This window comes from Narcine bancroftii, chromosome 8 (assembly GCF_036971445.1).
Source record: "Narcine bancroftii isolate sNarBan1 chromosome 8, sNarBan1.hap1, whole genome shotgun sequence".
NCBI classification, from domain to species: Eukaryota; Metazoa; Chordata; class Chondrichthyes; order Torpediniformes; family Narcinidae; genus Narcine; species Narcine bancroftii.
Window position 1 is genome coordinate 17183508 of NC_091476.1, and position 16197 is coordinate 17199704.

Genomic DNA, 16197 nt, shown 5'->3' on the forward strand with positions numbered 1-16197 from the left:
TGCCATTTTCTTCCCACCTTTACTTTCACTTTATTTTAATTTTTATGTTTGTGCCTTTGTGTTTTCTGTGTTTTTTTTAAACTTTTCCGGAGAGGGCTGGAGTTCCCCGACCGGCCACTACTCCATCACGTGACTCCTCCCCCCCTTGCTTTCTTTCTCAATGAGGTGGCGGTGGGGTGGGGGGGGGGGGGGGAGTTGTTCATTCAATCTTTTGGTTCATTGAACTCAAACTGCATGCCAAACAGAAATGTTCACCGTCCATTAGTCATTCCAGCAGATCCCCAGTTGGGCTTCAACACAGAATATCTTACATCTGATAGACAACTGTTTCTTCAACATAATTATCATCATTACTTCGAATGTATTGAATTGCATATTCTTAAACATCATCTTTTTGTGGTCTTCAAAACACTTAATAAAAACTACACAGGATTAACAATGCCTATTAACTACTATATTTGTTGCAATTTCACATTGTATTTGGTACTTTGCTGGATACTGTGAACTCAGGTACTACAAGCCTGAATCATTGGTTACGTATCTTTATCTTTGCTATATAAAGAACACAGTTTCACCTGCTGAGTTGCTCCAGCGTTGTTTTTACAGTCTCTATTTTGGTTGCTTCTTCAGGTTGTCCAGCTTTGTGAATCTATGTTCACTCTGTCTTGTATCCTGATTCCCACTCTGCCAAAAGATGCCAGGATGCAAGTCACAACTCCTTTTGAAGTTTCAATGTTTCTCGGAATTTCTCTCTATGGGTTGTCTCCAATGCTTTCAGTTCTGGCATGACCACTTTCAGTTCTTGCAGTGTTGACTTTAGAACTCAATAGGAGCAGGAGCAGGCCATTTAGCTAGTAGAGCCTGCTCTGTCATTCAGTAAGATCATGACTGATCTGGCATTGGTTCAATGCCACCTTCCAGTCTTTTCTCCATAACCTTTAATTCCTCTACTATATAAAAATCTATTTAACTCATATTTATTGAATCAGCCTCTACTTCTTCCAAAGTCTGTGGTTGCTGAGACATCCATCAGGATCTTCCGTGCTTTTGAACAACTCCCCCTTTATCCTGCAGTCCTTTCTGAATGCATCCAATGCAATCTGTGCTGGATTCAGGTCATTCAGCAATTTTGTAGCCAAGAGTATTGTAGGAACTGACCTTTTCCCAGACCTCATGCATTCTCATTGACCCCATTTCTCTTTTGTTCCTCTTTCAATTGTGGGGAGGGGAAGGCGACACTAATGGCAAATCTTAATCTGCCTTATGGCGGGCAGAAGGCAATTTTGTGTAATGTTACATGGTCTAATATTACATGACAATAAAGGAATATTGTAATATCATATCAATTGCCATACCTCACAACAGCCCCAGTGCTGAGTCGGTCCTTTCTCACTTTGTGGATCCTTGTCATAGTCAGACCATTGTCTGGGAAGTTGTTTGAACTCCAGTGGTCTGGCCCCAGAGCAACAATGGCAACAAGAAGAGCTGCAGCAACAAAATTACTGTTGAAAGTCATGAAACCCCATTAAGATGACTCTTCTCACGCAGCCTGATGATTCCCAACCAACAGGAGTTGAGGAATACTCACAGTGTGTGGGTTGTAAAGAAACTCTTGGCTTCTCTGCGAGAAAACACGGATTTGACAAGAACGAACAGGATATTCAAGCACTAATTAGCTGCAAATGCAAGGCATTCTTGAATTATAAGCTACAACTTGTATGTTAATGCTGTCCAACAGAAAGCCTAGGAAAGATGATGGGTGGAGAGAGGACAGGAGTTTCAGCAACTTGCTGATCACCTTGACGTGGGTGGATTCAGTTTTGTGGGGGCCTTCGCAGGTTCAAACATCCAAGGACCCACCCAACCAAAAGCCAAGAACGTAGGTAAAAATATCAAGAGTCAGGGCTCATTGAAAAAATGAAATCTTGACGATCCCTTAATGCATGCCTTTATGCGCAACACAGGCGTTCTTGACACCATTCTAAATCAAACTATTGGGACCTTGCCACCAGCTCTGACTGACAAATGAAGTTGAAAAGAATGTCAGTTAGAAATCTGCAAGTTGCAGACAGCACCCTTACTGAGGAACTTGCCACAGAAAAATATCAGGTGCAAGCTTGCTATCAGCCACCTCATGACGGTGAGGACATATCAATGCTGTAATTTTGACCATTTTTAAACACAGAAACAAATTGAGTTCATCCATTTCAAGGCCTCTGTCGTTTTACACCCAAGTGGCCTGTAGCCGTCTTACGTTTCGAACTCACACGTCCTCCAAACAGACAAGTTGTGGCCACATGACCCAGGAAGGAAGACAACAACCAAGCTACCAATATTATTTCATTGAGCTCATCTCCTGCTTGTACCCCTGAATCATGCTGTCTGGAAACTCCTCAGTTGCCCAAAAGTCATTTCCAATACCAGTTGCTTTTCACCAAGCTTCTTGCAATGTTCTCATTGCCAGACCACACATAAATGATCTCACAGCTCCCCATCTAAAAACATCTGGAAATTGCATAAGCTTTTCATCATCTTTAGACTGACTCTGTAAACATCAACAATTTCATCTGGTCTGAGGCTGAGTGTGCTTCATGTAGCTCTCAAAAATTTTGGCTAGTCCTGTCTTAAAATGTCCAATTTTTTTCCCCGACTGCATCTAAACTGTTGTTTAAGGTGCAAGTACTTCACCAATGTCTTGTGCGTCTGGACAGCCACAGTCATTTTCCCCTTCTCTTGTGTGACCATGTTTCTCTGCTCTATTCCTTTCCTCAATTCTTGGATGAAACTGTTCAGCCCAGGAGTACGACAACTCATTCCTGATACAGAACAATTGGCTGAAACTACTTGTCCAAATACTCACCACATCCATTAAATGCCAACGCCATTTCTCTACTTTCTCTACTTTCTAACGGATCTCTGTTCTCTTCTCTCACCAAACTGTAACAATCTTCAGGGCAATAGTATTTGAAGGCTCTTTGCTGGACATCACTGAAGAAAGCATCTTTTATTGGGAGTGAACTCTGAATAAATGGGATTGTTTGAGGAACTTCAGTTGCTGGACATCTTTGAGGATGTAAAATGTAGGTTGAATAAAATGGAACCTGTAGATGTGGTGTATTTAAATTTCCAAAAGTAATTTGACACACAAAAATTCACTGCACAAAATAACATTGCACAAAATAACATTGCACAAAATGGGGGAGAGGTGCAGAGAATATATTGTCAATGAAAAGGGGTGGCTCAATAAAAAGAGTTGAAAGAAAGGGATAACACAGTGGCTTATGCTATATAATGATATGGATGAAAGAACTAAGTGTACTGTAGCCAGAGTTGCAGATGTTACAAAGATAGCTAGGTTTGTTAGTAGCAAGGAGGTTACAAAGAGCCGACAAAGAGAAAAAGATGGTTTCATCGAGATACGGCACGGTAACAGGCACTTCTGGCTCATGGCCCCACAGTGTACAGCACCCATTTTTCCAATTAAGCTTACGTTAAGGTTAAGTAAGTGAGCACCCATTTGGCAGGTGGTGTATGATGTGGGAAAGTGGCAGTTATCCACTTCAGATATAAGAATGTAAAAACAAATTATTGTTTATATAGTTTGAACTACAAAATATTTCCATATAAGTGAATCAGAGAGACCTAGTATGTGATTTCCAAAAAGCCAAGATGCAGATTCAGAAAGTAATTAGAAAGACTTAATGGAATATTGGCTCGTTCAGCAAGGAGGATGGAGTATAAAAGTAGGGAGGTTTTAAAGGAACCTTATAGGGGATAGCTGACAACATGCCCTGAGTACTGCAGAGCATTTCAATCTCTATATTTAAGGGATGCTTTTCCTGCTTTGGTTGCCAGGTTGATTCCCATTATGAAGGTGTTGGCATAGACTGAAAGTTTGAGCAGATTGGACCTTTAAATCGATGGGGTTTGTGATAATTGATTGCTATCTTATTGAGACATAAATAATCTCTCGAGGATTGATGGAGCAGATATGGATGATCTTTTTTTCTTCTCGAGGGGATGAAACTATAAAAGTCAGGCCCAAAATGCCATTATTATAACTTTACCTCCTCTGGATGCTGCGTGACTGGCTGAATTCTTCTAGCATTTGTGTTTTTTTTCCCTCTGCAGGGGGGAATCAGGACTAGGGGGTCATAGCTGCAGAACAAGGTGTCATTCATATTAGATGAAGACAAGCAGGAACAACTTCCAGAGGTCATGAATATTTGGAATTCTTTACCCAAGAGAGCTGTGAGAAGCAGACACTGTGTCTTCAGTCTCTCCCTATAATATAGTCAAAGTACAATGCAGTCAAGGAGAGCAGGAAAGTGGTATTGAGGCCAGGATTGCATCAGCCATGATTTTATAGTGTAGTGGAACAAGCCTAAGGGGCCTTACATTCCTATGTCGCATTTAATAATGCACCAAAAGATGTAAAACATGATACTGAGTTCTTGAAGATTACATTCCATCCAAACAAAATGAAGCAAATCGAAAAACTGTTCTTTTGCTGTGCTCAGTACGACACTGCTCAGCAGCCAATGTAAGTGTTGGCAAAGGTCTCATCATTAGTTTTGATAAAATAAACAAACTCCTATACTTAGTTTATGTATTTGCCACTATTTTGGCACTGAACAGTCATTTAAAACCATAGGTTATGAGCAAGATAAATGTTTAAATTCTCCCACTGGCTAAGTTAATTACAAAGAATATTCCTTTGGTCTGGCTGTACAAGAATATAGAAGTTTGATTTAACTCTAATCTCTTACAAGGAAAAGCCAACTATCTTCAGGGAATATAAATCTTTGCTAAGAAAGTATTTCATTTTGTTTCAAGCCAAGCTGTTTTTGCAGTGTAGTTTGAGCTTCTCTACCAGAACTTTACTCCCATCTGCAGGAAAACAAACACATTACAGGGAGTGGAATGAGAAATACCACTCCCTCTGTAGCCCTTTTTACCCTTGCACCCTGTGGTGATACGACCACCAGCCTACTGCAGGGGCGCGGTGTCTGTACCTGCAGGAAGACCACCTAAGGGCTGACTCCACCTGGCCAGCTTTCAATCAGCCGATCTGAATAGACCCCCTCGGGGGCTGACTCCAACTGGCCGGCTGTCAATCAGCCAACCCGAATCTAGACCTGAGCCGGCCCCTCCTGAGCCAGTCACACGGGAGCCACCGAAGCATGAACTAATGTTCAGATTTTTACCTGAACAAAACCTGTTGTACAGACTTTTGAGTTTTGTGCTTGCTTGCTGTTATCTCAGTGCACCACACGTCCCACTAAATTGGCCGTTCAGTGTCCTGGGAATAGGAATGGCATTTTTGCTGTTTACATTTGACCACTCTTAACTGGGACACTGCACACGTTCAGACTTGCAAGGAGCCATCCATGGGGTTAGGTCTGTTCTACCTTCTACCGGTGATGTCAAGACATATCGAACGATGGTGGACCTGTCCTATATCCTGATCAATGTATCATGATCTGATAATTTGAACAAAATTAATCATGCCTAATTATAACATAATTAAGCTTTATGTATAACACAGAATGAGTCCTTCCGCTCCTGTGGTCGTTGTGCTGATCTATATAAACCTTTATAAGAGACTGTGGGAAAGTGCTAGCAATGAATAGCAATGGTGGACAATTTTTAAACAGTGTGGGGAAGTTGGTAGTGCTATTGTGCACAATTTAAACAGCGAGGGGAAGTTGGTTCTGCTATCATGTACAATTTATACCATGTGGGAAAGTTGGTAGCGCTATTGCGCACAATTTATAGACTGTGTGGGGAAATGCAATAGCGGACCTGCCCTCCCAGAATGCTGTGCCTCAGAGTAAGGGCTGTATGCAAGGCTGCATGCACGGTGCACTCATGGAGGGGTTTCTCTGCCACACGGCATTCTGGGAAGTCGGGTCCGCCATCAATTTTCCCCCCACTCTCTTTATAAATTGTGCGCTATAGAGCTACCAACTTTATCACACTGTTTAAAAATTGTCTGCTATTGCTATTTATTTCCTTTCTCTCTCTCTTTCCCTCTCACTGCAACTTTTCCACGGCAAAGTTTATGCATTTTAGTCTTTTCTCGCTACACATTCCTGCACTCACACGAAAACTTGGGGCATTTCTATCCCAGAATGCAAATACCCATTCTACACTTGCCTGTGGGTGGAAAGAAAAAGTTTGAAAACCACTGTGTTAATCGTACCTAATTGACTCGTTATGTGCATGGTTTCATAACTCCAAAGGAAATGGGCCAATGACAATTTTTCTCAAGCAAAATATTTCAGTAACAATTGGGTTGAGAGCAGTGATTCTCAACCTTCCCTTCCCATTCACATACCACCTTAAGCAATGCCTTATTAATCACAGAGCCCCTATGACATAGGGATTACTTAAGGTAATAGAGTGGAAAGACAAAGGTTAAGAACCATTGATAGCTGCTTCTCTCTCTCTCTCTCTCTTCCTTTTTCCCCTTGTCTTCTTTTCCCCAGCTCTGCTTCCACAGAGCCAAAAGCAACCCACACCAGTCAATTCTGACCTTTATGTATCTTATCGGTATCCAATTAACATATTTTGTTCTTTTGGCCTGTACTCCTGCCTTTCCTTCTTTTCTGCCCAGCCTTTTAATGCTGGCTTTTTATAATACCTTGAAATAGGGCTCAGACCTGAAACAGCACTAATATATCTTTATCTCCTATGGACGCTGCATGACTTGCTGAGTTCCTCCAGTAGTTCTGTGTTTTTAAATGCTGTAGGCATTCTATTTCCATCAGATTCCAAGTGGGAGACTTTTAGAAACTAATGAAAGGATTGGACGCATTCAAATAAATGCCAAACAACAAAATGGACCCACTAAATGTTCATCAAGAAAATACGAAAAGAAGCAAATTTGCCATTTCTCATAAAATGGTGTTGATGACCATTTTGCTCATTTTATCTCCTTGCATCACAACATTTTCTGGCCAACTTAACAATCTATTTTTAAGCGTATTTGAAGCAAAAGTACTAAATATCAAAGAACATGATAAACCAAGAGAATCCAGTTGAAATTTGTTTTTTTACCTTGCCTACTAAACTTCAAGAAAACCAATAAGGCATAATTAAACTAAGTGGCAATTTCTATACTAAACACACACTTGTTACAAGTGATTTGTTGCAAGTTTCAATGTATTACAACATTCAATACTCATAAGATTTCAGCCTCCATTTTTTAATAGAGTAATTATGCAGTTTTTTTTTTAAGTACAAGATGAACTGTCTCTGTCAAATCCATGAGAAGTGAATTCTGCTGATAACCCCTTGGGCTGCAGATGGCATCTCTGTTAACCATGTCTGGTGAAACTATTACAGCTCCAAAGACTGTTGGCCATTCAAATCTGGCACTGTCTGTATAGAGTTTATATGTCCTCCCAGAAAATCCCTGGGTGTTCCAGTTTCCTCCCACCCTCCAAACATATACAGTGTTGTAGGTTAACTTGGGTGTAATTGGGCAGCAGGGCTTTAAATGGCCAGAATTGGCTTCTGTAAATGAAAAAAATATTAAAAATTGTGATGTAATATTTTAAGAGAACAATTAAACTGTGAAATGTGCTAAACTTTAGTTACATGATTCGTGTTATGTAGTTCAGGGTGACATGATTATTATTATTAATCCACTTGATTGATAACAACCTGTGATAGGACAGATCTATCACCGATGTACATAGTGTATATTGTTACAGTATCTAGACTGTGCTTACAGCGATTGGCTGAGAGCTAAGCCACTCCTACTGTCTTTCGACGAGCTCTACACAACCATTATCTTTATACAAGTCTTCAACCTATTTCTATGATTGTAAAGTACATACATTTTTGATGAGAGATTGGCTGCCTTTTCCCTGCCTCGCAGATAAAATTACTTGTGAATGCCCCAACAATATATGGCCACCTTGTGTTATTAAAGAACCTTTGAATGAGTCTATCTTATTTACTATAAACTGTAATTATTTGATTTTTCTTAAATCCAAGAAAGATTACTTTCAGGTTTGACATTTACTTTTTCTTCCGTTTGAACAGGAAGTCAATCTTCACAATGGGCCAATCACAGATCCTATGGATTCTTCTGTATTTTGCCTATCAGTGCTGGATATCCAACACACATCCCAATGCAACCTGGAACAGGCAGAAGGTCCCAATGTTCCTTCCCCAAGAAACACTAAAGTTGGGCAAACCAAAATTCTCTTCCAAAGCCCAACTGGAGTTGACGACCCACTGCAATACAGATTGCCTGTGGAGAGAAGCTCACCCAACCTTAGAAGACTTGAAGGAAAATCTCTCTTATGAAACAGTTTACACCAATGGTACTCGAACCCTGACCAAGGTAGACATCTCTGGCTTTGACTCCAACTCCCTGGTCTCAAAAAGGTACACTGCACGGCGATCAAGGCGCAAGAGGCAGATTTTTGGGGTGGATGGCAGATTCGATATTCGTGGAAAAAATTTCTTGCTCAATTTTCCATTTTCTACAACAGTGAAAATCTCCACTGGTTGCACAGGTATCCTGGTATCAGAGAGACACGTGTTAACAGCAGCACATTGCATCCATGATGGGAAAGATTATGTCAAAGGAGCAAAAAGATTGAAGGTTGGATTTTTAACAGAAAATATCAAAAACCAAATGTCAAAAAAATCAAAGTTTAGACCAAAATTCTTAACTAGATGGTCACGTGTCAAACGCACACGGGTGCCAAGAGGCTGGATACGATCCCAGAATGAACTCAGTATGGATTATGACTACGCTCTGCTGGAACTGAAGAGGCCTCATGCCAAGCCATACATGGAGCTTACAGTCATGTCATCTGCGGCTCAAGTGGCTGGCAACAGAATCCACTTTTCAGGATTTGACAGTGACAGGCCTGGGCAACTGGTGTATCGGTTTTGCCCAATCATCAATGAGACACCTCATCTCATTTACCAGCACTGTGATGCCCAACCTGGTTCTAGTGGTTCTGGCGTGTATGCGAAGTTGTGGTTGCCAGAGAAACACGAGTGGGAAAGGAAAATTGTTGGAATATTTTCAGGACACCAATGGGTGGACCTAAATGGAGTGCAGCAAGATTATAACGTGGCAGTCCGCATTACCCCACTGAAGTATGCACAGATTTGCTACTGGATCAAAGGGAATTACAATGAATGCCAATCCAATTGAACCACTTAATGTCACAAGGAATACCAAAATGCTGCCTCCATTTTCAAACATCTACTACCAAACAATTTCATTCCCTCCACGTTGGTTCGTTAAAGAGGCCTTGTACAAGAGTACAGAAGGTTGGCCCTGACCCAAAGGCATTCCTCTGAGATTAAGGTTATCATTGAGTTTGGGGAATTTTACTACATCATATCTTGGTATGTCCAAGTTAAGACTGACAAGTTTACAATTAAATAGGAGAAGCCATGGCTCAAGTCCTCCCCATTTTCCAGTTGATGACAGCAATTCATTGAAAATTGATTTTAAGTTGGAAATTAAGTGAGATTTATTTAAAGATCCATCATTTACGAATGATGAGTTTTATGTAAAAACCTTTCGAGGCATACCAAGTACAGGCAATTGTTTGATTAAAGATATTCATTTGTAGTGTCCTGGGAAATCCTGTGAGACCAAGATGTCTTTTTTCCCCATCTCCAATAGTTGATGCACGAATTGGGTCTGGTAACTGTGAACAGTTCTTTTTCCAATTTGCACAGACTTTGTGCATTAAATAGAAAGAGATGTACAAAAGGAAGAAAGATTAGACATGTCTAGAGCACAGCTACATTGCTAAATCGTTTTGAAGACCACTTTCCCAATATCATTTATTAGGCAGTGCCATTTTGTTCTCCATTTTTCTTCAGATAATTTCCCATCATTCACTAACTTTCGATAGTGTAATAAGAGGCAAAGATAAAAAGTTAATTTTATTGCCTTTGAACCAATTTGGTCACAATCTTACCTGTGTTTAAGAGCTACTTTGATGGTATTTACTGTTTCATTTTCCAAGCCATGAATATTAGAACAATGCAGGAAGAGTCAGAAGAAACAGAACTTTAATGTTACACCAGAAATCACAAGGTTACAACTGCCTTGTGGTACTTGTAAGGAGAGAGGAAAGGGATGAGTCCTGCATTGACTGTTTTCAAGCTCTGGAAATTAGGATGGTGGAAAGTGCAGAATAGTTGGCTGACGTCCTACTTGCTATTCCACAACTTACTTTACACCAAGAAACAGGCACTTAAAACTACGTACAGGGCTTATCAAACCCTTAAAGGCTGGATTCCTTGCACTGAGTTGTGGGACATGTCTGTGGTGAGGAAAGTACCTTAATTCAACAAGCCTATTTTTACCATTTGCGAAGTCTTCTAAAACACTGTGTCTCTACTTAGTGAGTTATACGCTTGCACAGCTGTTGACGTAGGGGCACAGCTATTTTGTTAGAAAGCTTGACAGCGGCAACTAATTGATAATTAGCAAGTATCTCCCTGCTTTGCCATTGTTTCAGTGGCGATTTTTAAGCACCATTTTCTTTTAAATATAGATGACTTCCATCAATTGGTGCTCCAATTCCCCACATGTAAATTCAAGATTCATGACAAGCTGAACCCTTGGAATAAAATCCATGCAGAACTCGTGCCCTGTTCCAATAATCACAATCTGGAACACTGCCAAGATTCACTTTGAGTTCCCTCCTCACCACGGTCAAGACATTGATGAATAGGAATCAATGCTCATCCACTTGTACCACATCCAACAGTAACAAGGAGAAAAAAGGGAAAACTAAACTTAAACTAACATGTCCCAGCTGAAATTAGTCTTTATTCAAAGAATGGATATTTTTCCAAATTGGGCATATTTATTGCTGTTCATTATTGGTGTTCAGCAAAAGCATGGCCGACTGAGCCAGAGTAAACACGCAACTTGACTTGAGACCCAATAGCACCTGGAAGAATGCTGCATTCTTCCACAAGATTTTTTCCCCCCAATGAAGTACAATTCTTAGGCAGCTTCTCAACTCCTGTTTTATTATATTTTTGTCCAAAATTCTATATGAAGCACGCCAGCTCCTTCTGGGCCTAAAACTTTATTAGGGTGGAGGTGGATTGATGTTGCTCACGTACAATTAAAGTCATCTTCATTGATCAACTCAAGTCCTTGCCTGCCAAGAAAAATATGGGCCTTTCTATCCACGACATCCTTGAGACCACAACAATGCTCCTTACCTGTAGAGAATTAGCAGATGACCATAATTCTGCCAACTTTTGCCAGCCAGCAATTGACCAGCACACTCAGTTCAAAGCAGGCAGCTGTTGAGAGGAAACAGTGCTACACAAAGGGTGAGACAAAGGTTAGGAAGGTTGACAGCTTTGAACTCAACTCAAGAGATAACAAACATTCAATTTAGAGATTGGTGATGGTTTAATTGCTTTCTATACTATAACAAACTGAGCTAAATTTAAATATATTGCTGATGAATGCATTTTCTTCCACATTTTTGTTCTGTTTGTTATTTGATCTACTGTGGACTCGTTAAAAAGGTTTTGTTTGAGGTGAGATGAAGCAGTTCAACAATTCAAAACTTTCTTCAAATATTCAACCAAGATTGCAAAAGTCAGATCCCTAAGATGTTGCTCAGTATGTACTGCAATACATAGATTTTCACACAGCTGATCAAATTATTGTTTGTAAGCTTTAAATTCTGTGACTGAGTGCTTTTTAGCTTGCTATCTGGAAACTAAAAGACACTTTAGACAACAATGCCTCTAAAGCATTGCAACTTGTATGATAAAAAATGCATTTATAAACCAGTCTGACTCAGATCCATAACTTGGCTCCCTTTAACCTGTTCTTTTTCTGAGATTGTGTGCATTTTCAGAAGCTTCCTCTTAATGTTCCTAATCTAGAGAGTTATGGGATTTTCTAAACCAAATATTATAAATGCAAGTTTCATTGATGCTCACAGAAAACAGCTTTAAACTTGTGAAAGCAATAGAATGCAAATTCAGAACACGGGGGGGGGGGGGGGGGGAAACTATGAATTCACTTGAAGTCTGAACTCCCATATTCAAGTTCATTAAAGCAAGGAGCTGATAATGAACTCTTACCGTCTTGGATTCTGATAAAATCTGGCGGATTCTTCCAGGTTTGTTACTTCTTCAAAGAAAACTTTTTTTTTCTAGTGTGTTTTTTTGGTGTAACTTCTGATGCTCATTGCCTGTGGGCCAGAAGGGCCTGTTACCATACTATGTCCAATCTTGCAATCGAAACAGATTGTTCTCAAATAAGGTTTTTTTTTAATTAAGATTCTGGAAACTTTTGAAGAACAAAAACAAGGTTGAAGTCAGATCAGATGGAAATATTTTATAATACAAACACTCAATCCACTTTTTCTCACTAGAAAGTTGAAAAAGATCAATGAAATGGTCACTATTAAACATTTTAATATTGCTGTTGACAAGCAAGTTAACCTATTGATGGCTGAGAATGAATCAAGATGAGCTTTGTAGAGAAGGCAAATGTCTTCACAGCATTTCATGAGGTTAAGGGAAGTATTTCTTCTTGTCCCAAGTTCAACCCTACCACCACTTCACCCATAGAAAAATCAAGATGGGAATCAATCCCCAAATTGTGCAAATAGAGCACCTGTCGGAACCAGAAGACCATGGGAAGGGGATTCTGACTTCCTAAATAAATATCACCCAGTGCATGGATGAACCCCACCCTTAACCACACACTGACTTCACCTGTTGAAGATTTATGAGATAATGCAGTCCAAAACAGCAAATTGACTGAATCTGCTTTGGACAACACCGTTTGACACCAATTTGCATCTGGGAAACATGCAATTCTAAAGTACTGAAACCAATAATCAATGATCAAGATAGTGAAATAAGAGCACGGGGAGAACCATCAAGATAGAAGTCTAGGCTTTAGCTGCCAGTACAAGGAATAATCATCACAACTTAAAATCATTAGATGGAGGCAAGAGCAACTTTAGGATCAAAAAGTCATGAGACCCAAGTAGTTTAAATCTATACCCAGGGTGAGTACATAGGAACATAGGAAGTAGGAACAGGAGTAGGCCAAAAATGGCCCATCAAGCCTGCTCCGCCATTCAATATGATCATGGCTGATCTAATTTATGACCTAACTCCACCTACCTGCCTTCTCCCCATATCCCCTAATTCCTCTATCATGTAAAAATTTATCTAACCGAATTTTAAATATGTTTAATGAGGCAGCCTCAACCACTTCCCTGGTTAGAGAATTCCAAACATTCACTATTCTCTGCGAAAAACTATTTTTCCTCATCTCTGTCCTAAATCTATTCCCCCGAATCTTGAGACTGTGTCCTCTCATTTTAGTTTCCCCGGCCAGCTCAAAAAACCTTCCTACATCTATCCTATCCATACCCTTCATAATCCTATATGTTTCTATAAGATCTCCACTCATTCTTCTGAACTCAAGCGAATACAATCCTAGATGATTTAATCTTTCATCATAAGTCAACCCCTTCATCCCAGGGATCAACCTAGTAAACCTCCTCTGGACCATCTCCAAAGCCAGTATATCCTTCCTCAAATATGGAGACCAGAACTGGACACAGTACTCCAGGTGCGGTCTCACCAGTACCTTATACAGTTGCAACATTACCTCCCTACTCCTAAATTCAATTCCTCTAGCGATGAAGGCCAACATTCCATTTGCCTTCTTAATAACCTGCTGCACCTGCAACCTAACTTTTTGCGATTCATGCACAAGCACTCCCAAGTCCCTCTGCACAACAGCATGCTGTAGTTTTTCACTCTTTAAATAATATTCAGCTCTTTTGTTTTTCTTGCCAAAGTGGATAACCTCACACTTACTAACATTGTACTCCATCCGCCAGACCTTTGCCCACTCATCCAGCTTAACTATATCCCTCTGCAGACTCTCCACATCCTCATTACAATTTGCTCTTCCACTCAACTTGGCTACACCACATTTTTTGTCCCCTCCTCCAAGTCATCAATGTAAATGATGAACAGTTGTGGGCCTAACACCAATCCCTGCGGCACCCCACTTACCACTCTCTGCCAACCTGAAAAACTCCCACTTATCCCAACTCTCTGCCTCCTGTCAGACAACCAATTTTCATTCCAGGCCAATATACTTCCCCGGACTCCACTTTCCTGTAACTTACTGATAAGACTCTTGTGCGGCACCTTATCAAACGCTTTCTGGAAATCCAAATATACAACATCAACCTGTTCCCCTCTATCCACCACACCCATTATATCCTCAAAGAATCCTAACAAGTTTGTCAAACAAGATCTTCCCTTTCTAAAACCATGCTGCGTCTGCCTGATTGAACCCTTATATTCCAAAAGTTTCACTATTTCATCTTTAATGACGGCTTCAAGCATTTTTTCAACTACAGACGTCAAGCTAATTGGCCGATAATTTCAGTCTTCTGCCTACATCCCTTCTTAAAAAGTGGCGTGACATTTGCTGTCTTTCAGTCTGCCAGAACCTGCCCAGAATCCAAGGAATTTTGATATATGACCACCAATGCATCAACTATAACTTCTGCCATTTCCTTCAGAACCCTTGGATGCATATCATCAGGACCAGGTGATTTGTCTGGCTTTAGTCCCATTAGTTTCTCCATCACTACTTCCTTTGTAACGACTATTTTATCAAGGCCCTCCTCAACATTCGCATCCTTAACTCCGCACTTGGGCATGCTGGACGTGTCTTCCACCGTGAAGACTGACACAAAATATTTGTTTAATGCCTCGGCCATTTCCTAATTTTTTGCTACCAGTTTTCCTTTCTCATCCTCCAAGGGTCCTATGTTAACTTTGGCCACCCTCTTCCATTTTATATATTTATAAAATTTTTTGCTTTCTGTTTTTATATTTTGTGCCAATTTACTTTCATGATCCTTTTTCCCATTTCTTATTACCCACTTTGTAACCCCTTGTTGTCTCTTAAAGTTTTCCCAATCTTCCAGTTTCCCACTGCTCTTTGCAGCTTTGTACACCTGCGCCTTCAATTTTATACTCTCCTTTATCTCCTTTGTTAACCACGGTTGATTTTTCCCTCCCTTACTGCCCTTTTTCCTGACCGGAATATATTTTTGTTGAGCATTACAAAATATTTCTTTGAAAATCTTCCACTATTCCTCAACTGTTTCATCAATTAGCCTGTGCTCCCAGTCCACTCTGCCCAATTCCTCCCTCATCCTATGGTAGTCACCCCTGTTTAAGCATAATCTATTAGTTTTAGATCTAACTATTTCCCCTTCCATCTGAATAAGAAATTCAATCATACTATGATCGCTATTTCCCAGATGGTCTCTGACTATTACATCATTTACTCTACCTAAGAGCATTGCACAACACTAGATCCAGGAGAGCATTTTCTCTTGTGGGTTCCTTAACATGCTGCTCAAGAAAGCTATCGCAGATGCATTCTATGAAGTCCTCTTCTAGACTCTCACGACCAACTTGATTTTCCCAATCTATGTGGAAGTTAAAGTCCCCCATGACGACTGCCATATCGTTATTACATGACTCACTTATCTCTCTATTTATTTCCTGTGCCATTAAACTATTGTTATTTGGTGGGCGATAGATAACACCCACCAATAATTTTTTCCCTTTGTTATTCTTTATTTCTACCCAAATGGACTCAACATTATGCTCTTTAGATCTTATATCATTCCTCACTACTGCCTGGAGCTCATCTTTGATTAAGAGTGCAACTCCACCTCCCTTACCATCCTATCTCTTTGCACCACCTGATACCCTTGAAAGTTTAATTCCCATTTAGGGTCACCTTGTAGCCATGTTTCCATGATGGCGACCAAATCATAAGCATGGGTATTTGCGCATCAAGTTCACTAACCTTATTTCTAATACTGCGGGCATTCAGATAAAGTGCCCTTATGTTCTTTGTCCTTTTAATATCTAGTGACTTCTGTAACCTTTTCTTTTGATTTTTCTGCCCACTATTTTTCTTTGTAATTTTCTTAACACTATCATTGACCCGAAAACTCACTGCACCATCTGATTTTTTACTTTCTCCTCCCAACATTACTTTTCCTATTTTACTTTTCCTGGCCATTACTTTATCTTCCCTACCCTTTTCCCTATCACTCTGGTTCCCATACCCCTGCCAAATTAGTTTAAACCTTGCCCCAC

General features: G+C 40.2%; 1 protein-coding gene across 2 annotated transcripts in view; it reads left to right on the top strand.

The window, feature by feature from the left end:
• The window catches only part of LOC138741675 (serine protease 23-like), a 45416-nt gene extending 33580 nt beyond the window's left edge, over positions 1–11836 (top strand). For both annotated transcript variants that reach the window (XM_069896013.1, XM_069896014.1), the window contains exon 2: positions 8056–11836. In XM_069896013.1, the coding sequence (XP_069752114.1) occupies positions 8072–9187 (1116 nt within the window). In that variant the 5' untranslated portion in view covers positions 8056–8071 and the 3' untranslated portion in view covers positions 9188–11836. The remainder of the gene's footprint in view (positions 1–8055) is intronic.
• The last annotated feature ends 4361 nt before the right edge of the window (positions 11837–16197 follow it).